This window comes from Rattus norvegicus, chromosome 4 (genome assembly GCF_036323735.1).
Source record: "Rattus norvegicus strain BN/NHsdMcwi chromosome 4, GRCr8, whole genome shotgun sequence".
Classification (NCBI taxonomy): domain Eukaryota; kingdom Metazoa; phylum Chordata; class Mammalia; order Rodentia; family Muridae; genus Rattus; species Rattus norvegicus.
The window spans coordinates 154180403-154199101 of NC_086022.1; the positions used below are offsets into that span (position 1 = coordinate 154180403).

Below are 18699 nucleotides of genomic sequence, written 5' to 3' on the forward strand. Positions count from 1 at the left end.
TGACCCTGACTGCAGGGTTCAGCCCTCCTCAGCTGCTAGAGTGAGTAGGAGGGCTGGAGCCAGCAATGGCCCTGGCTCTGACTTCCCGTCCTGACCTCTCCCCCAGGATCTGGACTGCTTCGTCATAGACAACAATGGCTTCATCCTGATCTCAGAGAGACCCCAAGAGGTGAGTGACGAGGAACCAGAGCTGAAAGGAGAGGGCAGGAGGAAGTCTAGAGCTTAGTGGCTACATCAGCCAAAGAGGCCAAAGCTGGGGCCTTCCACATTGAGGCAAATCTGGGTAGAAGCTGTTCCCCAATCCAAGAAGACAAAGCAAGATGTCAAACAGGGAGCACCATTCAAATGCAAAAACGTTAACTGTGACTAAGCTGACCTCTCTGAGAAGTGCTGAGAGGAAGTGCCCCGAGTGTTGCGCATGTTGCATGTTGAAGGAGCCACTCAATAAGAGGACAGCTCTGAGAGAGCCTGGCTGCACGGCCACCATGTGCCCTGCCCCCTCTGCCACACAACCATCAGGGACTTTTGAGCCCTAAGTACTCCTGCTGCCTGCTCTGTCCACACTCCCACCCCATGGTAGACATCACGATGTCCAGAGGGACTGTCCCCCACCTCTGTGCTCCTCTCTGGCTGTTAGATTCTAGCCAACAAGCCAGGGCACCCATAGGCTAACAAGGGCATGGGGACCATCCTGGCTTCATACAGCAGCCTGCCTTCCCTCCAGCCACCTACTCAGGCAAAAGCGGAAGCCACGATGGTAATTTTATATCTGCTCAGCCACAGATCAGACCCTAAAATTAGCCAGGAATTATACTTTAAAAGAAGCCTGTTCAGCCTGGAACTAAACCTGAACATATCCCCCTGAACCAGCTGCGTGACACAAGCCTGCAGCTCTCCAACAGGAAGGGGTATGTTCCTTTCCGCATCTGTGCCTCAGTTTCTCCCTCCTGAAAACCAGAAGCTGGGCCACCTGATGTCAGGGCTCAACCCCAAGCTGGAGGCTCCAGGTGCCTGGATATTGGCAGAGTTGCAGGATCAGAGCTGACACTGACCAGGGTCATGGTCAGGGTCGTCTCTGTTCCCTGAAGACATACTGTAGCCTCCTGCACATGGGACTGAGTGTCCAAGGAAACTGTCAGAACATGACAGGAAGCAGAGCTAGAGTACCAGGAGACTGGGCACAGATAGAAGGTAGAGAGAAGGGGACCAAAGGACTGTGGAGATAGAACCCCAGGGACAGTTCCCCCCTCCCCCTGCCCCTCCCTTCTTCCTGTCCCCCTCCCCCTCTCCCTCCTCCCCTTCCTCCTTGTTTGTTTTGTTTTGTTTGTTTTTTTTTTGGGGGGGGGATGGTGAGACAGGGTTTCTCTGTATAGTCCTGGCTATCCTGGAACTCACTCTGCCTCTGCCTCTGTGCAGGAATTAAAGGCATATGCCACTGCCACTGGCCAGACATGACTGTTCTTAAGTAGTGTCCAGCAAGAGCTGAGAACAGAAGGCTGCTTTCACTGTTTTCCTCCTACTGGAGAGGCCTGGGCTGTCAATCAGGACACTTGACAGAACTCCAGCCAATCATTAGTCCTGGCACCTGACTGCCGGTTCAGCCTCCTTCCTTTTCCCGCCTTTCCCAATTTTCCCAGCCATCGCCCTTCTCCACACAGAGATGATCTTTTCTGTCTGAAAACAAAAGTTGACTCTGGCTGAGGAAGCCCAAGGACCACAAGGTGTCTCAATCACTTCCGTCCCACTGCCATACGACCATGAATGGCTGTGGTCTCCTGTTGGGCCGCTCAAGGGTCTAAAGGCTGCCATGAACCTAAGGAGTAGCAGAGGGAGTCAGGTGGTTTGCTCAGGCAAGGGAAGACCATAGCCAGAGCGTGGGCCAGGGGGGCCCGTGGAAGGGCAGAGAGCATTTGAGGGTCCTCGGCTTTGAGAATTGGACGCCTCAGCTCTGATGGCAACCAAGCAGAGCTGAGGCACAGGACGCACGAGCGAGCGAGCGGGCTCTGTTTCAACAGGACCGGCTATGGATACTGAAGCATCTCATGCAATGTTCATGAGCCTGAAATATTAATGGCCTTTTGATTTTCCCCCAACCATCTGAAAACAAAAGGGCCATTCTTTGATCAAGAATCCACGTAGGTCTCCAATAGACCAAACGGAGCTCTCAGCCCTAGCTTGCCAACCTTTGTCCCTAAGACAAGCAGCAAAAGTATGGCCTCCTCAGGGAAGGAGACCCCGGGGTCCTTGAATGACGCATTGGGTTGCTTTGTCCCCGTTCTACCTAGAGCTCATGAATTATAATCCCAGGACACTGCAGAATCAGTCAGTTTGTTCTGAGATTTATATTTGACGTAACATGCATTTCAGTCTCTATTTTAAGTAGTCAGCTTATGTGCCTTCATGTCCTGTGTTTTTCATAGGCTCACAAGCTAATCCAAATCCTTTACTAGGAGTATAAATGAAACTAGCTTCTAGAGGCTTCTGCCAGCTCCAAGACACCCCCCAACACACACACACACACACACACACACACACACACACACCCCTCCAATGAACAACCATGTGCAGGGCTTGTGTGGTGCTATGGGGTAGAGACAGGTCTCTGCGGGGATCTTGTTATCTGGGGAGAGTTAGTGAACTCAAACCAGTTTTGTCTGGGGGACATAAGGAGTGTACAAGTCCCTATCGCCTAGTGGCCACCCTGAGTCCTTCAATACCCTGTCCAGGTTGCTCTGTCACAACTCAAAAGAGTTTGCCGGCTCTGACGCACTCGGTTGGGTCTCAGAGAAATACAGCAAGTCTCTGGAAGCCAAGGATAAGGAGTACTGACCCCTGGGTTAGCGCTAGGATTGTGTCAAGACTGGAACTGCAGCTCATTGACAGGGCTCGGTATCTCTCCTCATCTGGACCTGTCTGGGATACGCTGTAAGCTGAGCTGTGCTAGATCCACTGGGACTCAGACCAGTTTGAACACACAGCACACAGATGGGTATTTGACAGGCAGTCACACAGCTGGCAAGAGAGCCCTGCACTGGGACAACTGTCTCACAGCAGGAATCAATCGACTCACATCTAAATTCTGTCCTGCCTAAGACATCCACTGGACTCTAGGCTCCAGGAGAGATCTCATAGGACCTTGACTCCACCCCAAACTCATGTCAAACTAAATGCAGGCAACCCTTCAGATCTTCCAGAGTGCCACCAGCATGTGGGCTGTGCTGTAGGTACGGATAATCTCTGGTTGGGGATCCCGTGGGAGGCCAGTGCTGTTCCTGATCTGGGTCCTGATGTGAGAAGGAACCCAAAATCTACATTGGCCCCTTCCCTTTGAAGGCCCAGAATGCCTATCTGACCACTTCTCCATTTGGACAAAGACCAATAGTAAATATTTCTGTTGGGAAAGGTGTTCTCAAGGTGGCATCATAGCTAGGGGGAACTCTTGCCCATTTCCCAAACTGGAGGGCAACAGTCCCTAATACAGTCCTCTCGCTTTAAGTAGATTCCCAGAAGTCCTCATCTGGGCTTTGCACCATTTCATTGGCCAGCCCTTAGTACAAGGGTTTCTGGGAAGTGTAGTCTTTTGTGGACCGACATTGCTAACCCTGTTGCAGTCAAACTCCCTTACTAAAGGAGGGGACTCCCTTACAATGGGTATTTCCTGCTGAAATGTTCCGTGTTCTAGGACAGAGGCAGAAGTATTTTTCAGGGTCCAAGATGTGCTTTCTTTCTGTCAGACCTCCCTCCTCAGAACTGGGCATTTAAACAACAGGGTTGGTGAAAAATAAGCCTACAGTGAGAGAGGAGAGTGGGATGGGTTTACAGGAGTTTGGAAGCACCCTACTTCCTTGTCTTAAAGACCACCGAGTTTGGGGCTGGGGATTTAGCTCAGTGGTAGAGCGCTTGCCTAGGAAGCGCAAGGCCCTGGGTTCGGTCCCCAGCTCCGAAAAAAAGAACCAAAAAAAAAAAAAAAGACCACCGAGTTTAAGGTTTCACACACGCACACGTACATGCACGCACACACCTCCAATGGACAACTATATGCAGGGCCTCTGTGGTGTTATGAAGTAGAGACTTGTTTCTGTGGGGATCTTGATATCTGGTGATGGGAGAGGAAGCATACACAGTCACTAGAATAGCAAAGAGCTAACCCAAGAGAACAGAATCATCCACACTGCAGGGGCAGTGACAACTCCAGGAGCCCAGAGGATGCTGGCCAATAGTTGCACTCGCCCCCAGATACTGACTGGTTAGATCACTGTCTTGGTCAGGGTTTACTGCTGTGACACCACGACCAAGGCAACTCTTATAAGGACAACATTTCATTGGGGCTGGCTTACAGGTTCAAAGGTTCAGTCCATTATCATTAAGGCAAGAGCATGGCAGCATTCAGGCAGGCCTGGTGCCTGAGAGTTCTACATCTTTATCCAATGGCTGCTAGGACAAGACTGGCTTCCAGGCAGCTAGAATGACACACCCACTCCAATGAAGCCACACCTCCAAATGGTGCTACTCCCTGGGCCAAGCATATTCAAACTACCACAAACACAAAGGGAAAAGTGGGTTTGATGGTGGTGGTGATAGTGGTAGTGGTGGTGGTGGTATGTGTGTATGGTGTGTGTGTGTGCGCACGTGCATGTGTGTGTATGTGTGGTGTGTGTGTGGTGTGTGTGTGGTGTGTGTATGTGTGGTGTGTGTGAGTGTGTGGTATGTGTGTGAATGTGTGTGTGTGGTGTGTGATGTGTGTGTGAGTGTGTGTGTGCATGTGCGTGTGTGTGTATGTGTGGTCTGTGTGTGGTATGTGGTGTGTGTGTGTGAGTGTATGTATGTGTGCGTGCGTGCGTGCGTGCGTGCGTGTGGTGTGTGTGGTGTGTGGTGTGTGGTATGTGTGTGTGGTATGTGTGTGAGTGTGTGTGTGTGGTGTGTGTGTGAGTGTGTGTGTGCGCGTGTGTGTGTATGTGTTGTGTGTATGTGGTGTGTGTGTGGTGTGTGGTATGTGTGTGAGTGTGTGGTGTGTGTGTGTGGTGTGTGTGTGAGTGCTTGCATGTGTGTGTGGTGTGTGTGTGTGGTGTGTGTGTGGTGTGTGGTGTGTGTGAGTGTGTGGTGTGTGTGTGTGAGTGTGTGGTGTGTGTGTGTGAATGTGTGTGTGATGTGTGTGTGAGCATGTGTGTGTGTGTATGTGTGGTGTGTGTGTGGTGTGTGGTGTGTGTGTGGTGTGTGTATGTGTGAGTGTGTGTGTGGTGTGTGTGTGTGTGGTGTGTGTGGTGTGTGTGTAAGTGTGTGTGTGTGTTATTTGGGGGGTGGGGCACGATGGCATGGATAACTCTTTCCCAAACCCAAGCTGTCTGAGATTATTTTGGCAACAAACCTAGGGGCAGGGGAAGGGATAAGCAAAGAAGGTAGAGATGCCAAGAGGTGAGAGACAGCAACACGGATAAAGATACAGAAAGACAATAGATGCAGGGGAGGAGCAGAACATGGCGAGCAATGCCAGGCCTCCTACCCTCCTTGGCTGAAGAGGATGGTGAGAGTGAAGCCCATGGCAGAACTTGTCAACAACTGCCTTTGACATCACACACTACCACCATCATCACTACTACCCCACAAACATCACTACCACACACACACACCCCCCACACACACACACCACCACCACCACCACCACCACCACCACCACCACCACCACCACCACTATATATTACCACCCCACACCCCCACCACTATCACCATCACCACCAACATCCTACCATGACCAACAAAAAGCACATCCAGCAAACAAGGTCCCCTGACTCACATGGACTGTTTGAAGGAACTCTGTACCATTTTGGGCTTTATTTGGAGGGGGGGTTGATTTCTTGGTTAGGGCATTTAGTTGTTTTGTTTTGAGCACCCTCTGGGCTGATGTCATTACCACCTGCAAATGACATTATGATTTAGAAAGCATTGCAGCGGGCAGTCGGGGATGGGGAGGGCTGCTGGGAAGTAGAGAGGGTTGCATGAAGGAGTGTCGAGTCCATGGAAGAGTCTACAGACACTCTAGTAGTTCTAGCCCCCCCCCCCCACAGATTGGAAGACTTCTGGGGGAAGCGGATGGTGCTCTCATGACGCAGCTTCTCAGCATGGGGGTGTTCAGCCGGTAAGTGGAACGCAGCTCTCCCTGGTCCTCAGATGGGCTCTCCAGCCTCAGCTCGGTGCTCTAAGGAAAACCACAGGCTACACCAACAAGCATGCAGCTCATGTTCTCTTGAAACCACCTAAGCACGGTGTGCCATCCTGGCGGGAGCTGGTTTCTGGTTCATTCTTCTAACTTGGTTGCCCCCATGGATCCAGTTCCGCTGCCGAGGCCTCCAGGCCAGGGCATGGAGTGATTTTGTGTTCGACACAGCCTGCTTTTGCATTTCAGTGTGACCATGTATGACTACCAAGCCATGTGCAAGCCCCCGGATCACCACCACAGTGCAGCCGAATCCCTGATCAGTGTGAGTGTCGTCACTCCAGGCCTTTCCTCTACCAGGGCACATCCTCTACTGAGTCCTTGAGAATGTCACCTGGTCCTGTTCTCATCCAGCCTCAGACCTTCAGGCTCAGGCTGCTCTGGACTCCGTCCTGATGCTGCTCACCCCTTCCCCTGAGGCTGTGGGGCTGTCCTGTCCTAGGGGCAGTATGGGTAGGATAGTGGTCTCCAGACACTAAGAGCGTCCTTTCCTCACAGCCTGATGTTAAGATCTTCAGGGGTCCTCATCACTGGCCCACCAGAGATAGGAAATGACCAGTCACCTGAAGGGCTTGTCAGAGCCCACTGTGGGGTGTCCGACCTTCAGAAGGCCCTTGTGCAGGGTGGCTGACATACAGAAGGAGCACTCTGCTTTGGTGCTCCCTCTGCGGGTACGGCCAGGTGGGATCTGGAGGGTAGCTGTTACAGGACGTCACCTGGTGTTTCCCTGAAGTAGTTCTCTCCTCCAGCCTCTCTCTGCCTTCCTGACGGTGGCCAAGTGGCTACTACATGAATGTCTGCTGTGAGTAGGGGTTGTTGAAGAATGGCCCATGCTGGGGAATGGGTCGGGGGTCAGGGGAAGGAAAGGGAAGGGTCCTTGCACCTGGGAACTAGATCATGAGGCTGGGATCAAAGGAGAGGGCTCCCTGTTGATGGGGGGAGTGAATCTTGGGTTGGGGCAAGGGCGTCCCAGGTGAAGAGAATCCCCTTTGTGGGAAGACCGGGTCATGATTGGGTAACAGGTAGGAAGGCATATGGAGACTGGAGCAGGAGGATATCCTTAGAACAGGCAGCCAATGACCCAGAAGGTAGCCAGGCTCCCTGGCCAAGGGAAAAGGGAGGCATGGGATCCCACCCTGTCCCTTCCTTCCCTCATGCCCTCATGCAGAAAGACTGGTTCCCACAGGTGGCAGCTGGATGCAGTGGCCCGAGAGCCACGCATGCCAGCCCCCAAGACCATGCTCTGTGTCCCGCAGATTCCTGTTCGAGTGGAGTGCTTGGGGATCTTGGCAGGACAAAGGGTCAGAGGGTAAGTGCAAGGAGGCAGGTGTGGGCAGCGCTTTGGTAAGCTCGAGAGGTCAGTGACAGCGGGGTGGGTATCGAAGCATTCATGTTCATTCTCATCCATCACCTTCCCCTCACTCCGGGCTCCCTCACCTCTGTGTGTGACGTCACATCACCTCTGAACACCTTGGCTCCGTGTGACATCATCACTGCCCTGTGACATCATCTTGCCCTCATGTGACGCCGTGCTTTTCCCGTGCCATGTCCAACCCTGTGGTGGGCTCATGCCCTGAGCAGCCAAAGCTGTCTTCCATCACTGTAAGTAGTTCTGACTGAACGACCCTATCTCATCTGGGTACACCAGGGAGCTGTGGCGCTTGCCTTAAGCTGTGTCCAGGGAGTGAGCACAAGCAGGCTGAGTCTCTACATCTGAGTTCTTTACCCTAGGACACTCCTTGGTTAGGGGGACGGGGTGTCCCCAAACACTTAATCCACTTTAAAGCACCATTTCTGGGAAGCAAGGAAACCCAGGCTTCAGGCCACATAAGTATAGCCAGTCCTGCCTTAGGAAACAGCCATCGACTCTTGAGAGGTTCCAATAATTAAAGGGAGGTGTGACCCGTTCTGTAGTTGAGATGCCACCAGGTCACTCCGGAGACAAAAGCAGTGGCCCCTGTGCCCAGGCACCTGCCAGCTTCAGCAAGGCTCCAGGTTTGAATGAGTATCCTCTAGGATAGCACTTGAATGAATTGTGCCTAAGGCCACAGTGCCTCCAAGACGATGGCATGTGGAGGTGGCCCTGACACAAAGCAAAGGAAAATGTTGTCCCAGCTGCTGGGAAAGAACATCTCTTCTTTATAAATGAAGACACAAATGGCACCCGGGTCCCGGAGATGTGGGGCTCTTGAGCCATAATGGTGCCTGACTTCCGCCCACCCTGCTAAGCAGTCTCTGGCTTCTGCACAGCTGGTAGCAAAAAGACTGCCACTGCCTCCTTTGGCTTTCTAATATAAATGATGCCCCCTCCTTCCCCTCCACCCCTTTGGCTGCCGCTGACCAGGGCAGGCCCTTGGCCCTGCAGTTCCTGGATGTGTTCACCTTCATGACTCCTGGCAGTGGTGGGAAGTCTCCAGCAGTTCTCACAGAGCCTAACTGGAACAGTGACAGAAGCCATGAGTTAGGTCTTCTCACTCGCTGTAGGCTCAGGATGCAGCCAGATGTGCTCCTCCCACCTGCAGGCTCTGCAGGGTCGACAGGAAACCTGAAGGAAGCCACCTGGTCCTACTCTGCGGGGACAGGCAGAGTATAGGTATCAGCACTAGAAGGTCCTCTCCAGTGACAGGAGAATAGCCCAACTTTAGGCCTGGTAGGAGAAGAGCCATGTTAGGAGGCTTCCAGCCTCTGACCCCGAAAGGCCAGGCGCAGGGATGCCCAGTAGTGTCAACAGGAAGGGAAGCCAGCTGAGCTGTGGCTGCTTTCCCCTCCCACAGGAACTTTAGCCTGAAGCCTGCCATCTCTCTTAGCCTCATTGTCTCTGGGTCCAGGCATGGAGACCTGTGACTCTCCTCAGTCCTCGTGTGACCTTGCAAAAGCGACATCGTATTTGCACCCCCATTTCCGGGTGCTTAAAATGGTTACTGCCACCTTCCTCCCCTCCCTTCTTTGCAGCTGGGCTGTAAGGGGTAAAGTGTGTTGATGCTTTGGGACCCCAGTGCTGCACAGTGCCGGCAGATGCTCCAGAGATAAATCTCAGAGGCCCTGGAAGGGGCGAAACAGTAGCAGCTCAGCAGGGCCTCCACTCTCCACAGCAGTGCCACTGCACCTCACCACGCTGGAGTGCTGGTCTGCTGTATCCCCGACCCTTGAAGCAAACTAAAATGCGTCACCCTTGTAGATGGGCTTCCGAGGGCCTTTGTGATGTGTGGTAACCCTCTTCACATTCCTCTGTCACCCACAGCCCACAAGCACAAGAAGCAAGACCTCCTGCACCCCTGTGACACAGAGTACCCAGTGTTCGTGCACCAGACGGCCATCCGGGAGGCCAACGGGATCATCGAGTGTGGGGGCTGCCAGAAGTAAGTCTCCAGGCAGCACAGGAGGGTCTCCTCAGGAGAAAAGAAGTGACATCTCAGAGAAGAGTTGCCCTCCTTAGCATCCCGATGTTCAGTACAGCAAAAACCCAGACTCAGGCAGAGGGGAGGGGACTTTGGTTGTCTGCTTTAGGAGACACAAGGACAAGGGTCTAGAGGCCAATTCCCATGTCTGTGAGTCTGAATCCAAGACCACGGGGTCTCTCTTGGAAACCCCGGAAGGCTTGCTTCCCTTCTGCTAGGGGCAGATCAGCCTCAGCAAGGATGTGCCTTAAACACTTACGTGACAGACCAGGAAAATGGCAGAAGGTTCTGCCCTATACAAAGCAGAAGCTATGTGCAGGTCTGGGGTGTTCTCAGCAAAGCACAGTGTCGTTTTGGGGGCCTTGGAGCTGTCAGAGCCCGGGGCATCGCCAGCCCAAGCCTAGAATTTCTAAGCGGGATCCAGTCAGGCTAGCTCCTGGGTAGAAGTCCCTAGCTTCATCCAGACTGACTTGGAAGGCCAAGACTACTGACTTCCCACCCCAAACTTTGGAGACACAGACCCAGAGACATCTGTCCCAACCCAAGAGGACAGACAGTACCTCCAGGGAGCTCTCTCGGCCAGTCTTGCAGCTTACTAGGACCACCAGGATGTCTGGGAAACCACAGACCTATGCCAACGATTTGTAACCCCGGATTCTGGCCTTAGATCTAGGTTTCTGCCTCTTCCTTCCTGGGACTAGCACTATTGGCGTGTTTACCTCAGGCTTGAAACCATCAAGGGGATGATAGAGAGTAAGGGCTTCCCAGCAGACAGTCTTGACTCTGCCTCCAATCTTTTCCACTTCTAGTACAACCGTAGGCAGGCTTACTTCTTCTAGCTAGTTTTGTCCTGTGCATCATGGGAACTACACCAAGTTCGCAAATTAGTGTAATGGCCACATGTGAGTTTATATGTGTGCTCTAGACCTGTGTGTGTCTAACATCACCCACCACCATACAAAATGCTTGGTGATAACCTTCTCAACTGTGTATGTAGCACCTCCTTACCCTGCACATAAAGACCTTTCTCTAACCCCCACCCCCACCACAAGCTGTATATAGGAGCATGGTGCCATCTTGTGGCCAAGCCCAGAACTGCACACTCTCTGGCTCTCAGATAATATTCCTGTGTGCTGGAAATGATCCCTGTATGCATGCTAATGACAGCTCCCTCTTCACCTTCTCCAGGCTAGAATGGATGAGTGCTATTGTGAAGGCTCGTGTAAAAGTATTGGGCTACTGGTCTCAATATTCCTGTGACTGCACATCCTTCCCAGTGCCCCAGGTCTCTCCCCGGAGAACTTTTGGAGGCTGCACTCCTACTACTCAGAGCCCATTCATTGCTGTCTCTGCTGCAGGACATTCGTGATGCAACAGATTCCCAGCAGCAACCTGCTCCTGCTAGTGACAGACCGTACCTGTGACTGCAGCGCCTACTCTCCCATCCTCCAGGAGGCCACAGAAGTCAAATATATCCTTTCCACCCTCCGAGGGGCAAGGGGTGGCTGAGAGATCACGGAGCAGCTCAGATTTGGGGTGCAGAGCCCAGATTCTCACTGTCCTCCCTTGCTTACAGCACCATGATGGGGCGGGGGTGGGGAGCTACCCATCCTGCAGCTGCTTGCAGGGCCGCTGACCTCACAGACCTCTGGAACTGTGGAGAGGTGTGCCTTGACTTGAGCTCTGCACATAACGCCTCCGTCAAGTGCAACAGGATGCGCTCCCAGAAGCCCCGGAGACGACCAGGCTCCTGCCATGCCTTCCATCCCGAGGTGCGGGCTGTGAACTGAGAGGCGTGGTCTTCGACCCCTAATTATGTTCTGTGTGCGGCTTCTTGGGACGTGAATGTTTCTAGACTCTGATGACACGGCTGTATGTGTCCCTCCCGCTGGGAGAGCCCTGCATTCACAATTATGTTGTGTGAGACACGAAATAAGGGACGGTGGCAAGCAAGGGAGTTCCAGGTCAGTTGCAGGGAGCGGGGGCGAGGGGCAAAGGAAAATGGAGAGAAAGGAGAAAGGACCAAGGGTATCTGTACTTCCTAGGGCCTGGGGCTGAGTGAGCTTCCCCTGAAATCCTTACTCCTGCTACCTCAGCGCTACTCACCGTGACTTGGTCAGTGACAACAGAGATTGGAATTTATTAAGCCCTAAGCTAGGGACCTTCCTACCCAGTCTCAGCTGGGTGTGGCTGCTGGGGCAAACTATGGCCCCAGAGGTGCTCTCGGAGATGATGTCTGCTCCACACAATAATGAAAGGAAGGCCCTAAAGATTTAAGCAAGCAGTCTCTACTGTCCCTAAGAGCTCGAAAAAAAGGTAGCTTTCGCCTCCTCTTTGAAACCTCGCCATCCCCCAGGCTGCTCTGTCTGTGTGCATCCATGCTGTGCACGCCAGCCCTTGGGCTGGGAGGGCCACCTCTCTCCTAACGCCTCTTACCTCTCTGGCCTTCCAGGAAAATGCCCAGGACTGTGGCGGTGCTTCAGACACTCTGCCTTCATCCCCTCTGCTCCTGCTGGCACTGTGGGCCTGGCGTCTTCCGCCCCAGCTTCTGTGGTGACTCCATCCCATCTGACTTTCACAGAAGTCTCACAGGACATTCTACAAAGTGATCAGCCAATGAGAGCCCAGCTCACTGCTGTAGGGCGTCTCCTTGGTTTCAGTCCTGGGCTACAAGTCTCTGCCTCTTAGAGATTGCTAGAGGGCTCCCCAAGGCTCTTCAAGCCTTCTACTCTTGTCTCAAGTGGAGGAAGGACAGGCGTTAGTCACTCGTTTACCGAAGAGTTGCCTGTTTCCCAGGCTGGTCTCCTGCAGATCCGAGGAGTTCTGGGGGCTGGAATTGAGCAGTGAGGCCCTTGCAGAGGCTGTGGCAAGAGCGTGCTTGCCACCAAAAGGAGGGTACTTTTATCCATTACAGATTAATGCAAGGGAGGACCTGGTGGTGCACACCTTTAATCCCAGCACAAACGGAAACAACAGGAACACAGTAGAGTCCTGGGAACTCTCAGCACCCTTCATCACTGAAGATGCCCACCCTTTTTACACTAACCATCTGAAGGAGAGTGGGAGGAATATATGGGAAGATTTGGAGGGAAAGGGAAGGGAGAAATGTTGTAATTAGTCTCAGAAAGGAAAAGAAAAGCTATTAGGATGGCTCCCCGTCTGCTGCACTGGGCACCAGCATGGCACTGGGCAGGTACGATCCAGAAGAGGTGATAAGAAAAAGCAGAACCTGGACAAGCTCCTCTCACAGACCTCAGTAAAGTAGAGAGCTAGGTGAGGTCTCCAAGACCCGTGGTGGGCTGGCTTTCTGTGGCTCGTGATTTACAAAAGAAACTAGACTGTTTCTGGGGAAAGTCCCGGAGGTTGGAAAATAGCACATAATCCTTGCCACACTGTTCAAGTAAGTTCTACAATTTACCTGCACCTTTTTGGCATTTTTTGATAGGTATCTCTGGGTATTTGTGTACCTGTTTGTACAAAGATGTGGAGGCCAGAGGTGATGTTGGCTTTCTTCCTCAACCACCCCTGTACTTTTCTTAAAGATAAGATCGCTCACAAAATCTGGGCCCTCCAATTCAGCCAGACTAGCTGGCCAGCCAGCCCCAGAAACCCTTCTGCCACTGTCTCCCTAAGGCTGGGGCTCCAAGTGTGCCCTGCTATTGCCCTTGTGTTTCAATAATTTAGGAACCTAACTTGGGTCCTCACACTCTACTGGCTGCCCCTCTCAAGTCCCACAATTTACCTGTCTATTAAATCAGGAAACTAAACTGGTGGCAGTGGTGCACGCCTTTAATCCCAGGACTGGGAGGTAGAAACAGGAAGATCTCTAAGTACGAAGCCAGCCTGGTCTATAAAGTGAGTTCCAGACACCCAGGGCTACACAGAAACCTTATCTTAAAAACATAAAATAAATAAGTAGAAAGGAGAAAAAAAACCAAAGCGTGAGGGAAAACTGGTTCTCAATCTTAGCTCTGTGAAGTAGTAGGCAATGTACCTAGAGCTAGCACACAACACAGTTAGCACTAACACAGAACCTCTCACCCCAGCATCCTGCTTCATGGCTTGGAAGGTAGGAAAGTACCAAGCTGCCATAGCTGTGCTTCTTTCTCCATGCCACCAAGGCGCAGTACTGTCAGGTATGGCAGAGTAGGCCTGTCCTGATTGCCACCATAGCACCTGCCTTGTCATTAGTGTTATGACCTCTACTCAGCCACATTAGGTCTCAATGAGAAGCACAAATCTCTTAAGGGGATTGTCTTCTTCACCCAACCAGGGAGAGCATTTGGGGACGTTTATCAATTATTTTGGCCACAGGAGAAATGCTAAGTGTAGGATGCCAGGCAGCTCCTGGCCATGAGCCATGGGGCTCTTGTGCCTAGCACTGCTAAGGGATTTTAAGTTTTGGAACATCACCAGACAGCTGAAGAAAAAGCATTTCTGATAAGCCAATGATGCTCTGTCCCTACTGTGGACAGGAGTCTCCCAAGGCGTGCCTGCCTCTCAATTCTGAGGCTAATGACAAAAGGACATGTAGGATGGCCAAGACATGAAGCTGGCACCCCTGAGATTTAATGGAGTCACAGCGCTCAGGCATCTTTCCTTACCTGTGTCAGAAGCAGCAGGAATGTACTACGGAGCTTCCTGGGCTGTAATATAACCACCTCAGATAAAAGGCTTTCACGGGGCTTTGTGATGCCACATCAAGTTTTGGTCCAAGGGAACATAGGAGTGACCATATCCTAAGGTCAAGGGGGGCTCAGATACGAAAAAGAACAGAGCAAGGGCTCAGCAGAACCTAGGCCAAGTCCGATGGCAGCTTCAGAAACATGAGCCCTGCATCACGGAGGATGCAGAGAATAACTTCTGACAGATGAGGGCACATGGGACCAGGGGAGGAAATTAACCACATGCATGGCAAACAACAGGACGAAGGAGGACCTGTACCTGCCTCCTAATTCTGGATCTAGTGCGGCGGCAAAAGGACAGGAGGCTAAGCCTAAATCTTCCCCAGTGGTTTCTGAGGAGCTGAGCCATCGAGTACATAGATCGGGAGTGGGGAAGTATCAGACGGTTTGTGCTCAGTGGAAAGAAAATGCTTTTAGACAGTGCTGTTCCCGGGCTGTGGCGACACCGCCCAGATGGCTCTGACAAAATGCAGGGGCCAAGAGCAGGTGGTCAGGCTCCACACGGCACTCAGACCTTGATGGTCACTTCAACCAGGTGGAGAGAAAGAAAGCTCACCATTTACAAATAAGGCCTATGTAGCCCAGGCTAGCCTTAAACTCATGATCCTCCTGCATCAACTTCCTGAAAGCAGGAAAGTTTCTAAAAATTCCTTAAACTTCCTCACTAAATTAGAATATTAAAGCTATCCCAAAAGAGATGGTTTAAAAGGAAAGGGGGGGCGATAAAAACACATCAAAACTTATTTTCCATTTGGCTCTTTTTATTAGAGAAATCGAGAAGACAGCGAGTAGGGAAATCCCCATAGTGAATGGAACCATCACATAGATGCCTTTCTGGAACCCCAACCTTCTATGATCCCCAAAAGTGTGCTTGTGATTTCAGCAACTTACAAAGGGGAGAGGAAATACTGAGAAAGGCCACTATTTAATAATGAAGGAGTGAAGGTGTACAGGTTCCTAACCAGCCTAGGGCCAAAAATAAGAAACAAAAGGTGTGCGCAGAGCAAGCTAGCCTCAGACTGCTGAGAGTAAGGCATTCAGGTGCCAGCCTGGCGAGTTCCCGGAGGCACCACAAGGTCAAGTGCACATGGAGGCTGTTGGTAGTGAGCTGCGCAGACACACAGGGCACACGCATGCCCACACACGCATACCCAGAAGGAAAGTTATCAGACTACACGGTGGTGGTGATTCTGTTCCCTAAGAGTTTGTGCTATGTTGAACCAGAGTCTCCCTGCTTTGGGAAGAGGAATGACTAGACCCAAAGACCTCTACTTCTGTAGGTGTCATGAGGAAGCATTTCATGCTCCTGTCCCAAAGTACGTGACCAAAGAGTATGTCTGGCTTCTGATATGTGCTGTTATTCCCACAAACCTAGGTGAGCTTCCTTCCGGATGGACATTGTCTTGTCCAACTGCTTCTTGAGGAATTAACACTGTTCTTAGTTCTGTCTGGCACAATGCTGTTCACCCAGAGCTTTCTGTTTGATCTATCTAGGGCAGTGACCTTATCCACAACCAAAATACTCTGAGGTTCTTCCCAGGTTTACAATGGCCTCCTCCTTCCTGGAATCCCAGCTGCAGCTGGGTAGGGATCTGAGGGTAAAGGAAGGACAGCAATGACCAAGAAAATACTACTGGATAATAAACAGGACCTCCTCATATTACCAAGCACCCCTCTGGAGATGCCCGAGGCCCCACGTTACACTGCAATATCCACCAGCCCCAGGGAGTGATACCCAGAGTCTAAGAGACTCAGGAGCTTGGTGTCTCACTTAGGAGCCAAGACCCAACTCGTTGCTACTCTCTAAAACCCATAACATGATGGCCCTAGGACAGAGAAATTATCTGTAACTTCTAGCAGCAATTCAAAATTGTGGGTTTAACTCTATCAGACTACCTGGCAATAACATACCACTTCCTTTCCCGCTCTGTAGCACACTTCTTGCGAACGGCATTCAGTGAGCACTAACAATCCCACAGTAGGTGTTACTTTCTCATCCAAGGAGAAGAACCTGCTCTGTCACGCCAAGCTGACCGAGACGGCACCAGAGAGAAACGCCATCATTCCTGATCCCAGGGGATGGTTCCCCACACCTGCCCATATGACTTCCGGTGGGACCCATGTTCATCAGAATCTCACTAGTGGCCGGGCTCCATGCCAGGAGCTCTGACCCCAAGAGGGGGATAGGGCAGGTTTTTTTTTGTTTGTTTTTTTTTTTCTTTTTTTCGGAGCTGGGGACCGAACCCAGGGCCTTGCGCTTGCTAGGCAAGTGCTCTACCGCTGGGCAGTTTTTTATTTCCAGGAGGAAGGAGGACATTTAGAGCAGGGATTCTCAATAGAGCAAAGTTTGCAGAATGGCTCAGGGCTCCACCGAGAGGGTCTGGGAAATGGCCGATACCTCTAATTCAGGTAAGAACTACCACCTGGCTAAACGAGACACCAGGAAGAAGCAGGCAAGCCCTAGGCTGACGCTCCCAGGTCCTCCTCCCCTTCATCAACTCTACTACACCTAAGGTAGAACTAGGTGGCTTCACTCTTCAGAAGGGTCATTACTAGCCTACGTAACAGTCTCTCAAATGACACTTTCTCTTAGAGCCATTATGACAACCTGTGCTGCTTCCACTGAGAAAGCACATACCACTTCCTCCCTCATCCCTCCCCCTCTGAATGCCCAAAGGCTCTCGGTCTTGAGAGTGGCCAGGGAACTCCCAGGCTGGGGCTGTACACTCTGCCCCAGCAGGCTCCAAGTGTTACCGGCCTAGGGAAGGCACCTTGGTGCACCAAGACATCGTGCATTCTGGGGCTGCCACTCTGTCCTCCTCCCTTCACTTGTGCAAAATTGAAACAGTGTGTGGTACTTGCATGTCTCATTCTTTTAAAAAAGTCTCCCTCCCTCCCTGCCCCCATGTCTTAAATGTTTATATAAATTCTTATTTAAACAGTAAATTAGAAATCTTATTTACATTAATTTCTTTGTTCTCCCAAAGGAGTGCCTAAAACCACACTCCCACCCCTTTATTGGATATAAATGTTCACCTAAATTGGTTTTGATTATTGTTTTAAGGAGCTCCAATGGCACATGGCAATCAGTTGGCGCATGGTACTCATACGTGCTTTAAGGAGCAAGAAAGGGAGAAGAAAGAACCACCAACTAAACTGTTTCCCCATCTTCTACACATAAATACGGTCACATCAGGAGCCAGTCTGTCAGGCAGGTCTTGCCGAATTGCTGTCAATCAGTAGATCCCAAGAGGAGGCCAGGGATGAGCATTTCTCCTTTTCTCCAAATTGATGCGCTCCATCCTTTGAGGTATGATTTATTTTTTTCTCTTCTTAGTCTTGTACCCCATGGAGCCCTTGGGCCAACACAAGGCCCGTGAGGCTGTCCAAGTTTTGGGGCTTCTCTGGCACTGGCACCGACAGCCAGTAAGAAGGCCTGCGGGAGCTGCAGGCCTGGCTCAGGGTCAAAGTCCCTGGTTCCTGGAGAGTATCACAGCGCATCCTCTTCAGTGCAGCCCCCACCAATCATGAAACGAAATTCCTGCAGGTTTGAGACTCCATGGAAGTGAACAAAGGCACCAGCAACCACAAAGATGTGGAAGAGCTGATGAGAGTGAAACTGGAGGGAGAAAAGAAAGCCACTGTCACTAGGCCTGCTAATGGTCCCTAGGAGCTAAACAATTCAAATTAAAGGTGGGGACAAGAATACCCATTGAGGACCTGGGTTCTCCTGAGTCAGAGCTGTTCTCACAAGAGAAACACAGGGACTGCCACTAACATAGACCATGCAGTTAGGACACCAAATTCCCAAGGATCTCTTGACAACAAGCAACAGGATATGGCTTACTGATGGACACAAGAAATTACAACATTCTCTCCTAGTCTCAAAATGAAAAGGCACAGTGTTATTTATCAAGATACTGATTTTAGAAGTATAAATAAGAAAAAAAACTAAAGGTTAAATTAGCTAACTGAAGCTCAAAAACCTGAGTTCAAGACCATCCCTCTTTACAGACACCTTAAAGTAACTTTAAGAACATGGGTGGCCAGCTCAGCATACAACTATGAACAAAAGTGAGAAGCAGACTCCTACAAGTCAGTCACTTTAAGAGCACTCCAAATGCATTACACTGTTGAAGCTGTCTCAGATCCCCTTTGGTTAGAAACGCCCATCTTTATTAGCTCCTCCTGTTCTTTCCTTCCTTCTCTCCCCTCACCTCTCATTGTTGGCCACAGTCTAGAAACCCGTCTCCCTCCGTTCCCCTACCAGACAACACACCACCATAGCAGAAGAGTCAATTCCTGAAGAAGTCCTCTGACTTCTACATGGACACCATGGCATGCCCATTCTAGCACACATCAAACACACAAATTAATAACTAAAATAAACTAATAACCCACCCAC

At 51.2% G+C, this 18699-nt stretch overlaps 2 protein-coding genes and 1 long non-coding RNA gene across 13 annotated transcripts in view; 1 reads left to right on the forward strand and 2 right to left on the reverse strand.

The window, feature by feature from the left end:
- The window catches only part of Cacna2d4 (calcium voltage-gated channel auxiliary subunit alpha2delta 4), a 116493-nt gene extending 99526 nt beyond the window's left edge, over positions 1-16967 (forward strand). For 3 of the 4 annotated variants that reach the window (XM_063286109.1, XM_063286110.1, XM_063286111.1), the window contains 10 exons: positions 107-169; positions 6063-6133; positions 6401-6476; positions 6961-7013; positions 7468-7520; positions 7793-7813; positions 9453-9570; positions 10968-11085; positions 11304-11381; positions 12062-16967. In XM_063286109.1, coding sequence (XP_063142179.1) covers positions 107-169; positions 6063-6133; positions 6401-6476; positions 6961-7013; positions 7468-7520; positions 7793-7813; positions 9453-9570; positions 10968-11085; positions 11304-11381; positions 12062-12166 — 756 coding nt within the window. In that variant the 3' untranslated portion in view covers positions 12167-16967. Of the gene's footprint in view, positions 1-106; positions 170-6062; positions 6134-6400; positions 6477-6960; positions 7014-7467; positions 7521-7792; positions 7814-9452; positions 9571-10967; positions 11086-11298; positions 11382-12061 lie in introns of all 4 variants that reach the window. The other variant, NM_001191751.2, reaches the window with a different exon arrangement.
- Positions 5798-12184, reverse strand: LOC134486630 (uncharacterized). Of its 2 annotated transcripts, XR_010065912.1 has the most exons (3): positions 11304-12184; positions 8594-11085; positions 5798-6193 (listed from the first exon to the last, which is right to left on the reverse strand). It is a non-coding gene; the product is annotated as an uncharacterized LOC134486630 (long non-coding RNA). The 2 variants fall into 2 exon arrangements; XR_010065911.1 differs by having other exon boundaries at positions 5798-11085.
- Positions 15038-18699, reverse strand: part of Adipor2 (adiponectin receptor 2) — a 65702-nt gene continuing 62040 nt past the window's right edge. For 6 of the 7 annotated variants that reach the window (XM_006237184.5, XM_063286113.1, XM_063286112.1 and 3 more), the window contains one exon: positions 15038-17913. In XM_006237184.5, coding sequence (XP_006237246.1) covers positions 17785-17913 — 129 coding nt within the window. In that variant the 3' untranslated portion in view covers positions 15038-17784. 7 annotated transcript variants of the gene reach the window in all.